Below are 19,243 nucleotides of genomic sequence, written 5' to 3' on the forward strand. Positions count from 1 at the left end.
GGGCAGTAGGAGGCTTTGTGGAGGCTTGTCGGAGCAGGAGGTAGAGAGCGGACCGGTTAGGGGCGTGGTTCTCTCTGATGCGGCTCTCGCCATTGGTGGACAGCTATCCTGGTTACCAACCAACACAACACTGGGCACATGAGAAACCACTAAAAAGCTCGTGAATTTCAAAGATAATGGTTATCAAAGTACTCTTTTTTTTAAATGGACCGTGAGTATTTTTCTTGCATATATCAGAGTCGAAATAAAGTAAAGGCTTTCTGAGATTATGAAGACGGTACGCAGGTTTATATCTGTCTTTTAATAGTAGTTGGAGGCTAACTCGCTAGCTTTTTTAGTTTAGTTATGAACGTCAGCACTGCTTTTACTGAGCTATCGGCTGCTTGCTAACGTCGCCTGCGCCACTACACCTACTAGTTAATTCATGCGATACAACCGCATAGGAGGTTGATAACCCGTTATCTTTCGCTTAAAGTTGACATAGTCAACAATGGCTAGCTCGTTAGCTCTTAATAGCATAGAAATTATTGTAACAGCAACGCTACCCGACAAGCCAACTCCGTGCACGAGTGCTGATGAAAACAAAACCCTGGGGTGGTTTAAAACGAGTTTTGGTCAACCCCTGCTTAAAATAAGATGCTAACGTTAACACAATCGTGAATGTTTGGTATTTGGTCCCTTGAATCGGCCAGCGGGTGTGGCGACATTTTCCACGAGCTGTACTCAAGGTACTTTAGGTTTCATGTCACGGCTAACCTCAGGGTTATCATGTGTGTCCCGCTACAGTGATGGACAAATACGACACAGATTTGAGGGATACGTTTTGAGCAGGAGTGATCGCCTCTCTTCAGAAATATGGGATAGGGTCATGTGAGCAGCATCATCTGCAATCACACGATGGATAACGAGGTAATGATAGTTCAGATCATCTGCCATTTTACTTTACGTGATACACTTTTCATTAAACACTGCAATTTTCACGACCATGAAACTCTAAACTAAAGGCATGCCATTTTGTGCACCAGTATCTGAGCTGTCACCCTGTCTCTATACTCTGTCACTAACAAGAATTTTCTACCCTTGCTTCTCATTTCTCTGCCTCCCTTCTGCTCCTGACCTTGACAGATGCTGTAGCCTAGTTGACTTGTAGAAACTGAGTAAGGCTTTGATTTCTTTGTTCATCTTGCATGTTTCTTTAAAAATATATAACAAATGAAACGGCATGAGCTTTAGGCGATTGTGTTATGCAGTCAACCAGTGCTCCCTCCGAGACCCACTTTTTATTTAATCTGCTTAATTTTACTGCAGCCAGCATTATTAAGCTTAAAGCAGGCAGACATCTGGTCTTTTAATAAGGGCCATTTCATTTCAGCTGAGTGCAGAAATGTCTGAACAAGATGTATGCTGTCAGGGTGGTAGAACCCGTAGGGGTCCTCACTTTGGGATTTTTGGTTTAACGTGACAGATATCGTTTTACAATCCATCACTTGAACTACAGCTAAAGAGCTACACTTCATGCACTGTGCACATATTATTGCAGGATGTGATCACCACTGAGGATATAGTAGGGCTGCCTTTGTGAAAAAGTGGCTGAATTTGACAAGCCATGCAAGTATTGGGATCTTGGCCCATGCTGAGTCAGTAGTTTCAGCGTGAGAGCTCAGCTTGGGCTCATTTTTTTTTTTTTTTGGCAGTATCTTTTGCTATGATCAATTGTGTGGCTTCATATAAAAATTGAGAGTTTGCGGCTCTTTAGCAGCAGATATTGTAGAGACTAATACTGTGTTAAGGTTATCAGGTGCTGCTTTACAAATAATCAGTTTTTATTATGGTCCTAACCAATAAAACCTTTCTTAATTCATTTCTCCATCACCCATTTAACCTTAGGCTACATCCTGACTAAATGGTTTTTAAATCCAACCGTAACCCCTGTGTCATGACACATTACGCATCCTTCACTAAAGCTTTAGTTCCACACTCGGCGGAGGAGCAAGTTGCTTGCATAATTGTGGTGATGCACGCAATAAAGTGAATGTGCATACCTGTGCAAGAATGAGTTGTATTATGACAATTTGTTGCCCACAAACCGCTGATGTAGGCCTTTCCGACCTTTCATTGTGTGTGTCTGTTTACTGATGTGTGTGTTCTTGAAGGAGAGTAAGACGTGCCAAGGAGAGAAGCTCGCCTCTGCTGTAGATGACACTCTGGATGAATATTTAATCGCCCTCCAACACAAAAACAGGTGAAGTGTTAGTGCAGGCTGCCGGGGAAGAGACAGATTGGATTTCACAGGGGAAACGGACAACTCCTGCATGACTTTCAGTGCTGCCTAATTGGAGCTCTGATTGGTTTGCCTCCTTCCCTTGAGAAACAATACATATATTTTAAAAAGTAACATAGTCTGGAATTGGAATGTGTCATGTTGAATCCTTTGTTAGCCACGTCAAAACTGTGATAGGATTTGCTATATTTTCGAAAGCTATTTATTAGCTCTTTATTTGTTCTCCAGGCTCTTAAAGCGCCTTAAAGTCAAAGACCCCAAGGAGATTGAGTTGGAACGGCTTGAGCAAGGTTTTTCAATTTATCTTAATGGAGCCAATGCCGAAGCCAGTAGGAAGCAAGCCAAGGGCTCCAACCAAAGGTCTCCCTCCTCACAGCCACCTTTGAGGCCTACATGTACAGCAGGTATGCTTTTGCACTTAGACTCAAAACTAGATATTCTTATATAACACTTGATTTTTTTTCTTCTTGTTTATTAAATTTTTCTGAATCTGTCATGCAGGCAGATGTATTATTCTTGAGTGTTCAGTCATGTTTAGGAGAAATCAAAGGTACTATCTCATGCTCTTTTTTTGTTGTTGCTACTGTCACCCATGAACCATATGGAAAACCAGCTAATAGCCACCACTCCTCAGCTTGTAGTTTGTGTGACAGGATCCCGTGTCCAGTCCCAGTGAATAAATGATAGTGACAGTTGTAGCTGGCAGGCAGTTTATTCGTCTTCCTCTCTGTGCTGTGGACCATCTGTGTATGTGACTGTGTGTTCCTTCTCCTCCGAGGCATTAGTCTGCTGCACGCTGCTCATGTTCGTTTCTGTGCTGTGACTCATCGGCAGATGTCTGTAGAAGCGCCCACCAGCTAACTGAAGACGGTAGTAAACTGGAGCAGACCCACAGGAAGAGAAGCCACACTGCCCCAGGAAAGGTCCAGAGGAAAGAATGGGTGCAGGTGCAGCCATCTGATATCCTTATCCTATCTGTATTAACACTTATTGTTCAGCAAAAATAGACATTTCCTATTTTTAAGGACACATGTTTGATATTTCCTCTTTTCTAATATGTGCAGGATCCTGTTAAAATTCGAACAGAGGATGGACCAAGTTTGCTAATCTCCCCAACAAAGCGCTACTCTGATGATTTTGAGCCCTATGAAAGCATAGACATGGAGGTAGAGTGAAGACATAACAATGCCTACTAAGCCTGTATGTGTGGGTGTTTTATTTTTAGGGGAGGGACTATGTGCCAGATGCAGCTGTCTGTAGTACTTAGCATCTCTCTATCTCTTCTATTTCCCCTTTATCCAATCATCACGTTTCATCCAGAGCTCCAGTCCACGCTCCCCTCGTAGTCCCTGCTGCCAGAGGAACACCTGCAAGGTGTCGCACTCTTTCAGCTCCAGGCCTGAGAGCCGAGGAGACCAGGAGCACAGTGAGAAGGTACTTCTCAACCTTGAGGAAGTGAAGGTGAGTGGATGAAAATGTATGCGTTTTTTTTTTTTTGTGTCTTCTTGTCGAAGATGAATTAGATATAGAGAATCATCGTAATTTGGTTTATGCCTGTTGGTGGGAATTTATTTCACTTTTTAGTGGTAGTTTGTCAAATCACGAGGATGGTTAAACTGTCAGTATACAGGTCTGTGCCTGTGAGTGCGCAGGACGATGACTTGTGCATGGATGAATATATAAATGATGACCTTTGCAAACTAGGTTTTGCGTCGAAGCCTGGAGGTTAGCATGCGACGGAGCAGTCGTGGCTCAGCTGGGGAGGAGTCAGATGAAGAGTGGGTAGAGGAGCAGATTGAGAGGGATGAGAGCACAGAGAGTCTGGATGAACTGGGGCTGCCTCTCCCCTCCTCCAAGTCATCCTCCAACAGCTCTCGGCCCAGTGGCTCCCAAAGCCATTTTGACTCAGCGAACCTCATTGTGCTGGACTTTGGACCCTCACCTAAAGGTAGGCTAATATGGAAATTTGTTATTGATTTAGGGCGAAGCAAGAGAGGTAACATCCCCTGCTTTTCTGCGTCATCAGCACTGACCTAAGGATGTCTTTAGGCATGTTGTCAGCATATGAAAAGAAGCATCTATTCCTGATCTTAATCAATTTCCTTTATTTTTCCAGGTCGTAAGATCGAGCGTTCACTGTCTGCAAAAAGGAAAGAAAGTGTTGAGACTTTTATACCCACCAAACCTATGTTGGTGAAGAGCAAGACATTAGATAGGCCACCTTCAAAAGAGAGCTGGGAAGGTCAGAGTAAGTCATGTTTTACAAACTCATCTCCCGTTTTTGAATGAAAATGTGGCTGAGATATTCCATTCCACATGATTGTTGCTGGATAAAAAATGTGTATTTTCTGCTTAAGGGCCGAGGAGTCGGGTGGAGAGGCCGCTGTCGGCAAATAGAAAGTCTTCTGTCGAGGACCGGGACCCAGAGGAGGTTGCGATCAGGGTACGCCAGGCCATACAGAGAGAAAACAACCCAGTGCAGAGTGCAGAGCTCTTCAGTCGACACACGGTCTGCCTGAGCCACACTTCACTTCTTACATCTGTTATTACATCTCATTTTCATCTGTAACTGTATACTTTGCCTACTTTTGATTTTATTCAATTGAATTTTCCTGGATTTGACTCACATGTGAATCTTGTCCCATACATATATTTTTCACATCGGTTTGATTTGGTTTCTTTGTCCTCTAGGTCAAGGGACATCAGGTGATGAATGGTTTAGTGCACTACAACACTCACAACAAGGATGACAACAATGTCACTCTGGCCATGCAGAGAATCACACTCATGGGTCCCAGGTATGGTGACAGAAAAAGATACTTAAACACTCAGGAACAGAACGCTAACAGTTACAGTGTACTATGAAACAATTTTGATATAACTCAGGGGTGGCCAATTCCAGGCCTCGAGAGCCGGTGTCCTGCACCTTTTAGATGTGTCACAGCTGATTTAAATGGCTAAATTACCTCCTCGACATTTCTTGAAGTTCTCCAGTGGCCTGGTAATAAACTAATCATTTGATGATGGTGTGTTTTGACCCAGGGTGTTATCTAAGACTTGCAGGGCACCAGCTCTCGAAGCCTGGAGTTGGCCGCCCCTAACATAGCTGGACTTTCTTTGCAGTAGGTGGTTCAACAGAACCTATAAGCCCAGCAACAAAGAATAGGTATTATGATGGTGATTATTAACTTTCTTTGTTATCCCAGGCTTTTCAGTTAAGGCCATATGTGCACACTACGATAAAAGGCATGTGTAACATGTTATTGGACTGTTCTTCCACTAAACATTAATCGATCAAGTAATGCCTACTTCAGTCAGAGACATTACCAGAGATATTTGTAATTTAAAAAAAAACATGCATCTGTCTGAGAGAATGACGTAAGACAGCAGTGGGCAGTTACTGCCTTATTTTCTGGGTGAGTGAGCGCTAATCAGTTAGCTGTCTCCCATTTCTCTCTGACGGACTGATCAGGTTCATTTTGTGACATTTCTTGAGGCATTTCATCAGATTTAACTAACATCTTTGACTGCAGCTGGAGAGAGGAGTGCTTGCTCTGTGCTGTAGATTTGCTGCAAGCTGGAGGATCACTCTAACCAGAACCTGCTGCAGGTGCAAAACTAGTTCATGGGCTACCATTCAAAGTTCACAGAGCCTGTAGAGCAGAACAAGGACTGTTTCACCAGCTGCAGTTTAAGACAGTGGAAGTGGAGTCTGTTCACATGATGAAGAACTTACTGTAGAGGCAGATTATTGCACCATATGTATATGACATTATTTATCAGTTTCTTTAAAAAAATCATACATGCCTCGTTTTGCGTGCATATGGTGTGTAAATGCAATCTAATTCAATCAATTCTGTTGGAAACACTGGAATATTTGTTCAACCATGATCCAGTTAAACTTGATGCGTGACACAAATTCAATTCTAACCCAATACATAATCAAGGAGGCATTGAAATCAGTTTAATTTTTGGCCATAACAAAGTGAAACTAATCTTCTTGTGTGAATATTTTTTTGTAATAAACAACAAAGAGTCTTTACTCTGTGTTATGTTGGCTCTATTACCAGACCAAGCGGGCTGTGACTTCACAGCTTTGTTTGTTGGTGTTACAAATGTTCCCCTCAACAGGTTGTGTATCTGCAGAAAATCTGTATAACTCATAGAACACATCAGCAAGAAAAGAACAAGTGAAAATGTTGCATTTACACCCAGTTTTATTGGTGGTAATTGAACCTGTCCTCTGTGAGAGCGTATAAAGTGTCCAGCACAAGTTACTATGGTGATGTATCCAAAAAAGGAGCCACCTGACATCAAAATAGTCTGACTTTAGGCTCAGCATACCTTGCTGACTCATTAATCTCACTTCCTAGTACATCTCGTTATTGCCTGTGGCAATTCGGTAAATGCTTTGATGTTATAACACCTACTGGTTGAAATATAACAATGAGTGTATACCCAATGACCTCGAAATTATGTATGGCTTTAGCTACTGCAGTGCTTTGCGTTAATATGAAGATTGAGGATAAATAAATAAATGGAACGATAAACAGAGCAGGCAAGCTAAAGTGTTGTCATTCTTTTATTCAGTCAACAACAGAAACTGCTGAAAGCCTTGGAGAAACTTGAAGGTGGACCTGGTTGCAGCATCCCTCAAAGTGTGAAAACAGACTACACCAAGCAGCCGGTGAGCTAATGACACACTTTCCCAGATCAGAATGAATAATCCTGATGCTGTTGGGTGGGATACCTCTGAACTGCCCGCTTTCTGCTGTAACAAAACAAATTTCCCACATGTGGGACTAATAAAGGTTATCTTGTCTTGTGTTGCCTTGTCTTGTCTTAATGTTTTGTATCGCTGTTGCAGAGAAGGCAGTCGTCACCAGAGTACACACCTGCATTGTATGTTACCATGGAGATACTGTCAAACTGGGGGAACGCACTGCAGGTCGGGCTGACTGAGTTGCAGTTCTTCTGCCTCAGAAACAAGAAGCTTTATGTGTCGCCTCATGACTTAGACATCAGGAATGCTGACTTCCCTGGTAATTTGGGGGCGCTCGTCAATGGGAAAGTGAAGGTCAGTCTCTTCTGCTGTAGTGTGTGTGTTTGTGTGTGCGTGTGTTGTAATTTATTCCCCATCTTGTGGGAAATAAATAAGTTGCCATTATGAAAAAGTGGCTGTTTTGAGTTCTTTATGGTTTTTCATTGCACTACTTTTGAAAGTTTAACAAGCACAAAGTTTGTGTGACACAGCAACTAAACATCAGCTGCTCCCATCAATAAATGCCACAGCACTTGCCAAGAGACCATTGGCAGCCAACAAGGCCACAATCAGCTAGTACTGATGTTCAGACTATATATCTGTCCATCCTTCTTATGAATAAGTTGCTGTTTTTGTTTTTCATTTTGTTGTTCTTCTCTTGGTTTGACAGACCACCAAAGACCGTCATATGTGGACGTGTCCGTTCCACCCACCCATTCAGCTCTACTTCATCATCAGGAACACCGAGCGCTCTCCAGACTTTGGAATATCTTGTATTAAAATCTGGAACTACAACAGAAGCTTCAATGTATGTGTATTCAATAAATTTTATATCAATTCTTCAACACATTCAGTTACAAACTGTTTGATTTCTGCTGCAAGCTGATAGATGGTGCGTGATTGTGCGTTTCCATTATAACAGTGGATGACTGTGTTGGTTTGGTTACGTCACAGGTGCGTTGCTCTTTAAGCAGTGGCTGTCTGAGCTGCCACTCAGTCTGTCCAAATGTGGAACAGTGAGAGATTAGCCTCAGAGGATTAGTGTAACATGGGCTTCTGTCTGTCAGCGTCTCTGCTGTTAAGAAGGGGGCACAAAGACCCCAGGTTTTCCTAGTTTACACCGACCATTAGTACTTAGCAATATTTGTACCGGACTGTGAATAAGAGCCTGTAAGGTAAGGAGTTTGGAGTATTTTCTAGACTTCTCTGGGTTCATAGTGGTTTATTGTCTAGAGGATCAAAAGGTCGCAGTTGCACTAATTAGCAGCTAGCTAGAGCATGTTAGTCAATAGTGTGTTTTATGAAATTAGATTTTTTTTTAATACTCATCAGGTTGCAGCTTGTCATCCTTTTGCTTGAATTTTAATCAAACATTCATTATACAGAGAAATGAAATGCTAAATATTTCCCCACCATTTGGTTTTACAGCTTCACTCAAATGTTTGGTGTTAATTCTGTGAAGAATTGAAATGTGAAAATCATTATTTCTTCATTTTGTGGCATAACTTACTGCTTAAAATCAAATGCTTTTGAAATTGTTAAACATCCTAAATTAAAGACGCTTGTAAACTGATGTGCTGTATCTTTGCCAGGAGCTTGACGTAGGTGCGCGACATATAAAGCTGTACCTGAACAGCACGTTGGTGTTTGAAGGTGAGCTGGAGAAGGGCTGTGGCAACCAAGTCTTTGACTACAGCACCACAATTGATCTTCAGGATTGCCAGGTCTCCGACTCTGTGTTTTCCAGCCCTGTGGCTTCAGGACACAGTCTAAGAGGGGCCACTCCCCTTTGCTATGAAGACAGTAAGGGTGGAGAGGGTAGCATCTCCCAGAGATACCAAAGTTTGAATGCATTGTCTGACACAGCAGGCCAGAATGTGGTAGACATGCAGGAGAAATCACATACACCACTACCACCTATCACTGCTTCTGTGGGAGTGTCATCCTCTACTCGTCACTCGATACAAAGGAGCTCTTTTGACCTGTCTGCCTCAGAGGAGACCCACTCTCTCAGGCAGCAGGTGGAGCAGTCTGCACCCATGGAGCAAACAGTCACCACCCAGCCATCCTCCTCACGGGTTGCCCCGCAGTGGCTGCAGCCTCTGAACAGAGGTGCTCCAGAGGGATGTGAGACCAGCAGGGAGAGGCCACGGTGGCTGGTACCCCAGCATTCTTCAGAGCTCAAACAGCCATCAGCATCATCCTCTTCCATGCTCCCAGAGTTGCCATGTAACCCAGGGCGTGTGTGCAGAGGGGCGGAGAGGACGGCGAATGGGGTTCAGTGGAAGGCTGACTCTTTGGACCTGAGCTGCGACCTGCTTGAGGAGGTCGGGGAGCAAAGGTCAGACAGGCCCATCAGCGGACGGAGGAGCTCATTCAGAAACTCCACAGCCAGTGTAAGGCAGACAGAGGAACAACACCACAGAGCTACAGCACTGACAAACGCTGGTATGCATTGTCAGAATTTTCATACTGAAACAGAGAGACAAATCTGTATATATGGCTACTCCAGCCTTTCTATAAATTTAGCTCTATTTCATCTTTAAAAATATCAGGGTATCATCGGTCAGGGTAGGAGTTTTCATTACCTTATCAGTCCTTTCAAAGGAAATCGTATCCACTGATTAAAAATACAAAGGAATATACTTTTGGAGACTTTAGGAGAATAACATTAATATGTATATAGTTTAGCTAACTAGAGTCTCTATTCTCACCTTACTGGCAGTCATTTGTTTGATCTAATCATTGTCATTCTTTTTGCTGTTGATCACTTTGGCAAATATATTACTGCTCTTTAATCTTACTGATTCATTTGCATTGGGTTCATTTATGTAAAATTTTAAGTGGATATTTAGTGAAATACACAGACTTGTAGATTTTAGTTATATTTGATGTCGGACAATTCTTACAGGCTAATTTCTTTCCTTTTGGTTTGTTAGTAATTTATAGTCTAATGTTTGTGTGTTCTCCAGATGAGCCCATGTCTTTGGTGAGTGCTAGCAGAAGGCAGAGTAGCTCTCGGGCCCGGCTGCACAGTCAGCAGGATGACACCCTCATGGAGTCCTGGGATTCACTCACTAAGTTCAACCAATGTCAGCGTGGACGCATCTCCAACATGTCGTTCGAAGGCGACATATTTGATGAGTTTCTTCAGCGCCAGGGCTGTGGTCCACCCACAGTCCCACCCATCTCTTCTTCATCACCCAGAAGCCCTCTGTCCTCCTTAACCACTCAGGGGACACTTTGCGAAGGCCCTGATGACGATCCATCCATGGAGCGGGAGGACGAGTTTGAGATTCCAGTGTTGCCGCAAGGCCAAAGGCTGGTAATCAACATTTTGTCCACCTGGGGTGATCGTCACTACGTGGGTCTCAACGGCCTGGAGGTTTTCAGCTCTAGTGGAGAGCCTCTCCGACCTGTTCATATCCACGCTGACCCGCCAGACATCAACATTCTCCCAGCATACGGCAAGGATCCACGCGTAGTCACCAACTTAATCGATGGCATCAATCGGACTCAGGATGACATGCATCTTTGGCTAGCCCCATTTACTCCTGGTTGTAGCCACACCATTTTCATGGACTTTGGAGTGCCCCACAAAGTGGCCATGATCCGTGTGTGGAACTACAACAAGTCGCGCATCCACTCATTCCGAGGCGTGAAAGAGGTAGAAATGCTTCTGGATGGAAGGTGCATCTTCAGGGGGGAGATTGCAAAAGCGTCTGGAACTCTTTCTGGAGGTATCTGATCAGAACAACTTCACAAGAGTTTATGCTCCATTGTGTGTTGTTTTTTTTGACCAAATTATCCTTTATTCATGCGCTCAGGACTGGACCAGTTTGGCGACACTATCCTCTTCACCACTGATGATGAGATACTGGAGGCGATGTCTCGTTATGATGAGACCTTCCTTAGTGAAGGTGAAAGTCCTGAGAGCATGGTGTATGAGGAGGAGCTGCAGAGACCACGCACTGCTGATGGAGAGGGAGAGGAACGACCTTTTACCCAGGCTGGTTTCAGAGAGGAAGACCTCACTGTAAGTACTGGTCTCATTCGAGAATTTGAATCATAAATTCATAAAGCAACTTATTCCAAAGTGTGACAGAGTTGACTTTCATTATGTGGCCCCAAATGATCAGAGCAGACAGGCACAAAGGCCAAACTAGCCACAGCATCAACAGGACTGTGTGGTACAGTTATGCTTTAAATGCAATGTTGTTTTGTTTTAGCTGAAACTTCAACTCAACTCTACTATGAGCCAATCTGAAGAGAGCTTAGAGCTCATTCCTGGGATGCACACAGGAAAGTGTGAGTACATCAGTCATATCCTGTCATATTATGGTTGCCTCTCTGTTTTTGGCTTTGTGTTTTGGATGTTTCTGGATGCTTACAGTCTGTCTTAATCCCAGGCCTTAGACTGGAAATGACCTTGACATGGGGCGACCCCCATTACATGGGCCTGACAGGACTGGAGATCGTGGGGAAGGATGGAGAGACTTTACCTTTAGATCTTAGTATGATCGCTGCTTCACCCAGGGACCTCAACGACCTACCTGATTATGGACATGACCTGCGCACACTTGATAAGTATGCCTGACACTAAATGTAACATGCCCTTTGATATTACAGTTAAAGTCCAGGCAAAGATTACATCATTATTATGTAAGATACAGTGTATAATGTCTACTGTCATTATTTAGACTTATTGATGGCCACAACATTACCACCGATGACCAGCATATGTGGCTGATTCCTTTCTCCTATGGAGAGTCCCACACCTTGACCATTACCTTCAGCAAGGCCCAGACCATCGCTGGTCTCCGTTTCTGGAACTACAACAAGTCTCCTGAGGACTCTTACAGAGGGGTGAGACAGTTTCTGCCAGGCTGAACCCACATTTGTTATGATGCAGAATAAAGTTTACTTCAAATACTAACGTGTTTATGATATTTCGTACTTTACATGATCATTTGTAAATTAACAAAATATTGTGAACTGAATTAGTGCCACTTCCTTCAAGTGGAGTCAGATCAGCTGATAATTTTGAACAAGTATAATTCACATATTACTTAAGGCCATATTCTGCTTTGCGGTTATAAAAGGTCTGTGGTTACAAAGCCCAAAGTCCAGTTTTAATACATGCAGTATCAGACCACATATTAGCTGACCAATCAATGTAGACTGGGCCCTTCTGGGGTTGGAGGGTTTAAAGAGACAAGAGATAAAATACTGTGTGAGAGAAATAACAACAATATTACAGTGTTTTATGAAAATTAATGTATGTAAACACACTGTATGACACCCTTAATATGGATTTATGAAGCTGTGAATCTGACTTCTCATTTGTACAAAGAACAGTACGTGCTGAAAAAGTGATGACTGTGTATAATGCTGCAAAGCATGGATTACTTATTGTGACAGATTTTTATTTTTAACCACAGAAGTTCTTTGCAGAACACTTTATGCATCTTAGAAAACATAAAAATGTCCACATGTTTGGTTCAGGTGAAACTGATTCATCTGTTCTTGGATGATGTTCCTGTCTCACCAACGGAGGGATTACTGATCAGGAAGGGACCAGGCAATTGTCACTTTGATTTTGCCCAGGAGATTCTCTTTGTTGACTTTCTCCAGACTCCAGCTGATAACGGGAGTAACGAAGACTACCACAGGTGAAGCCCAGAGTATGAGTTTGAGTAAAACTGCTGTTTCATCAGAAATTCTGAAAACTGCCTTTCCTTATTTATAACTTTATTTTTAATTCAGAGGACACTCTAAGAAACAAGAACAGCCCAGCATGGACTATGAGGCTCCCATCATGCCTTGTGGGTGTATCCTTTTTCTAAACAGATTTCACACATGCTTATGCATGCTGTGCTCCTGTCTGCCCTATTGGTCCAAAAATGTTCTGTGGATATTTTTTAAATGCACGGATCAGATTGAGTTCAGACCACGTTAAATAATCTGCATTGGTTGCTTTGGCAACACCACTGGCATGCACATGCTCATCAAGAGCTTACAGAAGGAAAATGTCTGGCTGGAGGAGAAATAGAAATGTGTCCAGTCATTTCAGTGTGTTGTGATATTGCGCAAAACCTTTCCACATATCAGAAAATAGCAGTGAAAACTGGCTGACAGGTTAGTATGTATTTAACACAGAAAAATCACTATATCGTTTGGTGTAGCGATAAGTGATAAGTTAAGCACTTTATCGAGCTCGTGTTTTCATCCACTGTTCTCACAGACATTACAATGTGCCCTCCTTTCACGTTCGGTCTAGGAGCCAGCCAGGGCTCACCTCTGTAACCTCTTACTATTTTACGCTTTCTGGAACTATTAACTTTGTGAAATAATGTGAACACAGGCAGAGCAAAAACCTTTGTTTCATATGAATGATTCGTTACTGGTGGTTAGTGACTGCTATTCTGAGGTTGCTGGTTATGCAATTAAGTGGTTAAAATCACAGGCCATGCCTCAGACTGGTGAATGTACACCAGCCAGAAGAACCACCTGGAATTTGGGTGGATCAGATTAAGACCAGGCCTTAAAAATGTAGTGGGAAGATTTAACCCATTGCATCCGAATAATAATTTGTCTGTAACTGTACACATTTTGAACTCTAAACAAAAGCTGAACATTATAGACTTGTTAAAGAAAATTTGTTTTTGTCCAGTAAAGTGGTAAAAATGTTCTTATCTTTCTTTTTTCCTTTTCTAAGCAGCTAGAAAAGGAAAAAGCTGGATCTAAAATGCTCGATGTTGTCTTTTCCTTGACTTTCACCTGTCAGTCATTTTTCAGCTCCAGCTGTTAACAACCTGGGGAGATCCATACTACATTGGTCTGAACGGCCTTGAGTTTTACAATCAGAACCATGAGAAGATCAGCCTCAGTGACAACAGTATCCTTTCTCATGATTCAGACTTGCATCTGACCTCACTGGCTCGAATTCACCTCACTTGCTGGAATATGTTAATGTTTACTGTTAATGTGGTCAGATGGGTGCCTGGTTAAGAATGCGTGGTGTACAGTTGTGGTCAGACGTTTACATACTCTCATCGTGGGGAGAAATGTCACGGTAATTTTGGACTTTTAATGGTTTCTTTCGGCTGTTCTTTCCCCAGGGTGGAATGATTTTGCAGCATGCATCTTTAAAGACTTGGGTAGACAAAGATTTGGGTTCACAATTATTTACATACATCGCTTTTGTCTTTTAATTAAGGTTCTTCAATGTCTTTTAACTTGACAAGGCCAAGAACTGTTAACTTCTCATTAGTGATCATGATTAACTACAACTGGTAGTTTCTCTTTGCTAACAAAAAAACGATATGTTTGCCAACTCTCAGTGGACTGACCAATACTCAGAATAATGAGAAAATCCAAGGAACTCAGTGAAGATCCAACAAGGAGAACTGTAGATTTACAAAAGCTGGGAAGGTCTCTTGGAGCCATTTCTAAACAACTTTAGATTCCAGGACCGTTGATTCAAACAATTGTACATATGTACAAATTATTCAGATGTCTCACCACTTTGACAAGTTTTGGAAGAAGACCCAAACTTTCACCCTCATATGGGAGTAAATTGGTTAGGATGTTCAGGAACCATGAAGGGCCAAGCCTGCCATGAGCTGGAACCTGCTGACACACCAGTGTCACTGTCAAGTGAAGTGAGCCTTACTGAGAGGGTGCCAACCAAGAAAGAAGGCCCTACTCGAAAATTGACACCTTCAAGCTTGAGTGAAATTAGCATTTTCCCACATGGACTACCCAAATGCATTCTAGAGAAAAGTTTTATGGCCAGGCAAGGCAAAGATTGAGCTATTAGGTAACAATGACAAGAGTGCAGGTATGTATGGAGAGGTAAAAGTGAGATTATCTAACCTAAGAACACTGTACCAGCTGTCAAGCATGGTGGTGGTAGCATCATACCTTGCGGCTGTTTTGCTGCCGGTGGTACTGATACACTGCACAAAGTGGATGGAATAATGAAGGAGTATCAATCACTAAATAGTTGAAACTGAGACATCGGTGGGTGTTCCAATAGGGCAATGATCCCAAAAGATCCAAAGACCTTTTCTAGCCCCAACCTTAGTGCTATTGAAAATCTGTGGACTTCACTTAAAATTCTTACAAGTCACTCTAATGAACTCTAACAAAGAAGGGTGATCAAATATCGAGGTAGAATTATACCTGCTTGTTTATGGCTACCAAAAGACGCTGTGTGAATTGAAGAAAATCCAAAACAAAATCAAATTTGTTCACCCAGTTCTTTTTAAAAGATTTATTAAATGCTGTATGATCATTCCACCCCGGAAAAGCAGCATGACATTCATGCCTATGTTGATTGGATGAAACTTCTGACAACAACTGTAAATCGGTCACTTTAGATTGATAGATATTAAGTCACTAGCTGTTAATGTTTTCCTCTTAAAAGATCGAGCATTACATCCTACTCTAAGAACATAAGGATTTCGAGCAGTAGTGCATGGTTGTTTACTCTTATAGGTAACTGTGACAATCAAATTGAAATAATATTTAGTGTGAATTATACTTGTGCATTTTATTAGTATATTCAAGGGGTTCAAATAAAAAAAGTAGTCTAGTTTATTTGATTTGGGTTTACATAATATATCTCTGAATGAGTTTGTGACTACTGTAAAACTCTGTTCTCATGAAACTCTGAGTAAAGTTGTGGGTAATTAGCAGCTGTGTTTATATTAATAAACATGATCAGACCTCAACATTACGTCCACCAGACATTGCTGCTTTTCCAGACAGTGTGAATGTGCTGGACAATGTGAGCGGTGATGTGAGGACTCCAGATAAATTAATAGATGGAGTCAACTGCACCCACGATGGAAGACACATGTGGTTAGCCCCAGTGCTTCCTGGCCTGGTGAGAAAGACAGTGTGTGTGTGTGTGAGTGTGTAAGAGAGAGACTGTTTGCAGCTGACACGAGTGTATGCTCTGTTTCCATGCAGGTGAACCGTGTGTATGTCATCTTTGATCATCCAGTGACTGTGTCCATGATCAAGCTGTGGAACTACTCAAAGACGCCTCAGAGAGGAGTGAAAGAATTTGGGGTAAGCCTACTTCTCTCTCTGCTGCGGGTTTAGCAATCGCTTCTGTTTGTTTACTAATGGTGCATGTTTCTCCGTGAGTCCAGCTGCTGGTGGATGACCTCCTGGTATATAATGGCATCTTGGACTGCGTAAGCCAAGTGACACGAGGCATCCTGCCTACTTGCGACCCTGTGGTGCCCTACCACACCATCCTGTTCACAGATGACGTCTACATTACTCACAGAGAGAGGAACACTGTCATCAGGTACTCAGGCTTTTTGTATTCATTTATCTTTTTTTTTTTTTTTGGAAAGATGAATTCATGAATGGCTGCTTGCTTACAGGCTAAATGCTGATTGTTATTTAGGTTTGCCTTATTTAGAAAAGGGGTATCAGACATGCACTCGGCTGCCAGCCGACTGGACGCCTTGCAGAGTCTGAAATTTGCAGAGGAGGTTGTGTTGCAGGATGTTAAGAATGGGTAACATAAAAGTGTTTTTCCAGAATCTTACAAATTATCTTTGTCATCCCATACTACACTGAAGTGTGACGGTTAATCCAAGGAGCCATGCTCCTACTGAGATTTATAATTCCACAGTCTTCTTAAAGACATCTTACACTGCTCATCATCTTTTTTGTAAATGGATAAAATGTATGAGAGGACTTTTTAAATGTATTTTGAATGCTGCTTTGCTTTTGGTGTACGACCCTCTAGAAGTCAGATTGAGCTGCATGTGGCCCATGAACTGAAATGACACCCGTGATCTGTCATGTAAAATGCTTTTTGACAGGCCTGTTGCATTTCTGACAATCAAACAGATTTACAGACAAATTGTGTTAGATTAACTCAGTAGTTTTGAAAAGACTTGTACTCTTCTCCACTTCAGCCCCCGTGTCAGCAGACACCGTCAACAGTGAGTAACAGGATAGTAAAAACCCAGTGCTGCTGCCTCCTTGTGGTCACTCCCTGTACTGAAGATTCCTCCAGTGCCCTCAAACATCCCACATCCTCCTTACCACTTGCTTGACTTGTGATCCCCAGAGTCCCTCCTCTCCCTGACTTCGAGCTTTGTCAACCCTCCCTTTTGTGTTTTATTGCCCTTTTCCGCTTCTCGCTGGCACTACAGTTTTAAAGAAAAACATCCGCTGTGTCTTCCTTTTCTTGTGTTGCCTTGTAGTAATTATGTGGAGGATCAGGATGTGAAGATGACCAATGAGAACCAGATAGTTCATCACAATAAGAAGAAGCAGACGGCAGACCCAGGTGAATCAGAGAAGCGATTGGAGCACTTTAACATGGATGGATTCGTCTGTTTTAAAATGTCTTTGTTAACTCTTCTGTTCTGTTCTCACTCAATTCAGCTCTACGGCCTAAAACCTGCATGACTGATGGCGGGAAACATGGAAGGAGGAGGTACTGACTGACATGGAGTCAGTGTTTTTACAGTTTGAGGAGAGCTGAAGGGAAGAACCTGTGGCTGACTCTTTTATTCCACTTTTTTGGTGGGTGACTTTTGAAAACCTCCTTTACACCAAGTCCCAAAGCAGCCACCCAGCTGTCATTTGTAAAGGCGTCACCCCAGCATCTCACACGGTCCACAGTTAAAAGGACAGAGATTATACACACACAAGATTCCACTTTATGGTTGGATTTCTCTCCTTTTCTTTGCTGTGAAAACAAGTCCACAGATATCCTGAACATGTACTGTATAGTCGTCCCTCCCTCAGTGCCAGGAAAAAACTGTCGAGGCTGCATTTTATCAGCCATATTATTGTGCCTAGTACCAACACTATAATCTGTGGCTGCTACTTGTGACTTGTGATTTGTGCTGCATATCCCAATGCTGCTTCTGGCGTATACATAATCCAGGAAAAGAAAAAAAAAAAGCTCAAAGGCCACATGAGTACACTGTCACATCAGGACGCTACGTTAATTAATTAACATGATTCACCAACGAGCCTAGTCATTTAGCTCTCGGCCTAATGGGTATGAAAACACTCCCACCAGTGCACAAACCAAGCCTAATGCTATGCAGCCACTAATTTATATCTATTAATATTTATATCTCTTGGATAATATATTTCAAAAGTGAGTGGTTTTACTTGTGGAAGTACTTTCAGAGAGGTTTTTACATTTGCAAGATTCACATTAACGACTAATGCGATAGACGAAGTCGAGGAACATTGAGAATTGAAGCCGCTCAAAGCTTCACATTAATACTAACAAATATCTATTTGGCTTCACACAATTAGGTCAGTTTGTTTTTTCTGCTTCGCATCAAGTAGAAAAAGCTCGTTTGCAATCCAAGTGACCTTTATTGAAGTTGCTATGCACATGCACTAGATTGTTTGACTTTTTTTTTCCAGCAAACATTTCCACAGCAGTCTTTTTAATTCGGTTAAAAAATAGAAGCAATTTTCCACTTTTAGCGTTTGAGTAGATAACAGACAACTTCTAATATGCAAATATTATAAACTTACCTCAAATTAAGAAGAGCAGTTGTTTAAAAGGGGATAAATAGGAATCTGTGTTCACTAAAATACTTGGTAGTCTGTGCTGTACTTTTTTTTTCCGCTCAGTGTTCACTGTACTAACTTGTTGCATGGGAAAAACTCCTCAGCATTAATTTTTTTTAGGTGTTTTTACTGCGTCATTGAGCCCCAGTATAAACTATTCTACACTCCTTATAGCTGGGAGTCATTGTATATGAAATGCAGTTTTATGTATTTAATTTCATTATGTCCCGCAGCAGTGATACTCATTACTCCAAATCTCCATTCTGCTCTGTGGAGTGGTGGCCATTATTGTAGCCGTGACATTTAGTGTTTTGAAATATTTATTTTTCTAATCTTGATTAAATATGTATATTTGAAGTAGGTTTATTGGAATGAATAAAATGTGAAAAAAGTAATAGTTTACCTTCAGTTTTCTGGAAATTCATCCTCTTGTTGTGCTTTTTTTGGGGGGGGGGATGTCTGGAGTGATCTGCATCAAACTCTATAAGCGGGCCACTTGGGTTTTGCTGTTGATCTCTTATGTTCAGACTTCCTTGCCCTGACTCTTTCTCACACACATCTGAACTAAACCCCAAAAAAAGAGTCTATGAATAACCTCACAGGGGATCAGCAGCATGCTGTAA

The 19,243-nt window shown here is 42.1% G+C and overlaps 1 protein-coding gene across 5 annotated transcripts; it reads left to right on the forward strand.

The window, feature by feature from the left end:
- The first annotated feature begins 43 nt into the window (after window positions 1-43).
- katnip (katanin interacting protein) lies at window positions 44-19,040 on the forward strand. 5 transcript variants are annotated; one of them, XM_086303201.1, is made up of 29 exons: window positions 44-277; window positions 787-909; window positions 2,154-2,242; window positions 2,510-2,685; window positions 3,116-3,228; window positions 3,346-3,447; window positions 3,602-3,742; window positions 3,986-4,229; window positions 4,398-4,523; window positions 4,639-4,790; window positions 4,973-5,079; window positions 6,872-6,968; window positions 7,149-7,358; window positions 7,714-7,851; window positions 8,636-9,491; window positions 10,016-10,783; window positions 10,871-11,079; window positions 11,273-11,351; window positions 11,453-11,630; window positions 11,744-11,909; window positions 12,549-12,715; window positions 12,810-12,874; window positions 13,831-13,941; window positions 15,797-15,936; window positions 16,023-16,124; window positions 16,208-16,368; window positions 16,991-17,017; window positions 17,282-17,367; window positions 17,466-19,040. In XM_086303201.1, the coding sequence occupies exons 2-29, from the start codon at window positions 898-900 to the stop codon at window positions 17,522-17,524; spliced, it is 4,881 nt and encodes a 1,626-aa protein (XP_086159327.1). In that variant the 5' UTR covers window positions 44-277; window positions 787-897; the 3' UTR covers window positions 17,525-19,040. The 5 variants fall into 5 exon arrangements, with proteins under 5 accessions (XP_086159327.1, XP_086159328.1, XP_086159325.1 ...); XM_086303199.1 differs by having other exon boundaries at window positions 45-277; window positions 4,398-4,529; XM_086303200.1 differs by having other exon boundaries at window positions 45-211; window positions 4,398-4,529.
- The last annotated feature ends 203 nt before the right edge of the window (window positions 19,041-19,243 follow it).

The sequence above is a fragment of the Aulonocara sp. 'chitande type north' Nkhata Bay genome, linkage group LG8 (genome assembly GCF_057382095.1).
Source record: "Aulonocara sp. 'chitande type north' Nkhata Bay isolate Kocher_YH1m ecotype deep benthic linkage group LG8, A_spYH_male_GT1.1, whole genome shotgun sequence".
NCBI lineage: Eukaryota > Metazoa > Chordata > Actinopteri > Cichliformes > Cichlidae > Aulonocara > Aulonocara sp. 'chitande type north' Nkhata Bay.

Excerpts from the sequence above, each read along its gene's own strand:
- katnip (XM_086303198.1), top strand. The coding sequence starts at position 2,136 with ATGTGTGTGTTCTTGAAGGAGAGTAAGACGTGCCAAGGAGAGAAGCTC. Across the intron at positions 12,875-13,830 it reads TCCCATCATGCCTTGTGGGT|TCATTTTTCAGCTCCAGCTG; the intron begins GTATCCTTTTTC and ends TTCACCTGTCAG. Across the intron at positions 17,368-17,465 it reads GAAGCAGACGGCAGACCCAG|CTCTACGGCCTAAAACCTGC; the intron begins GTGAATCAGAGA and ends CACTCAATTCAG.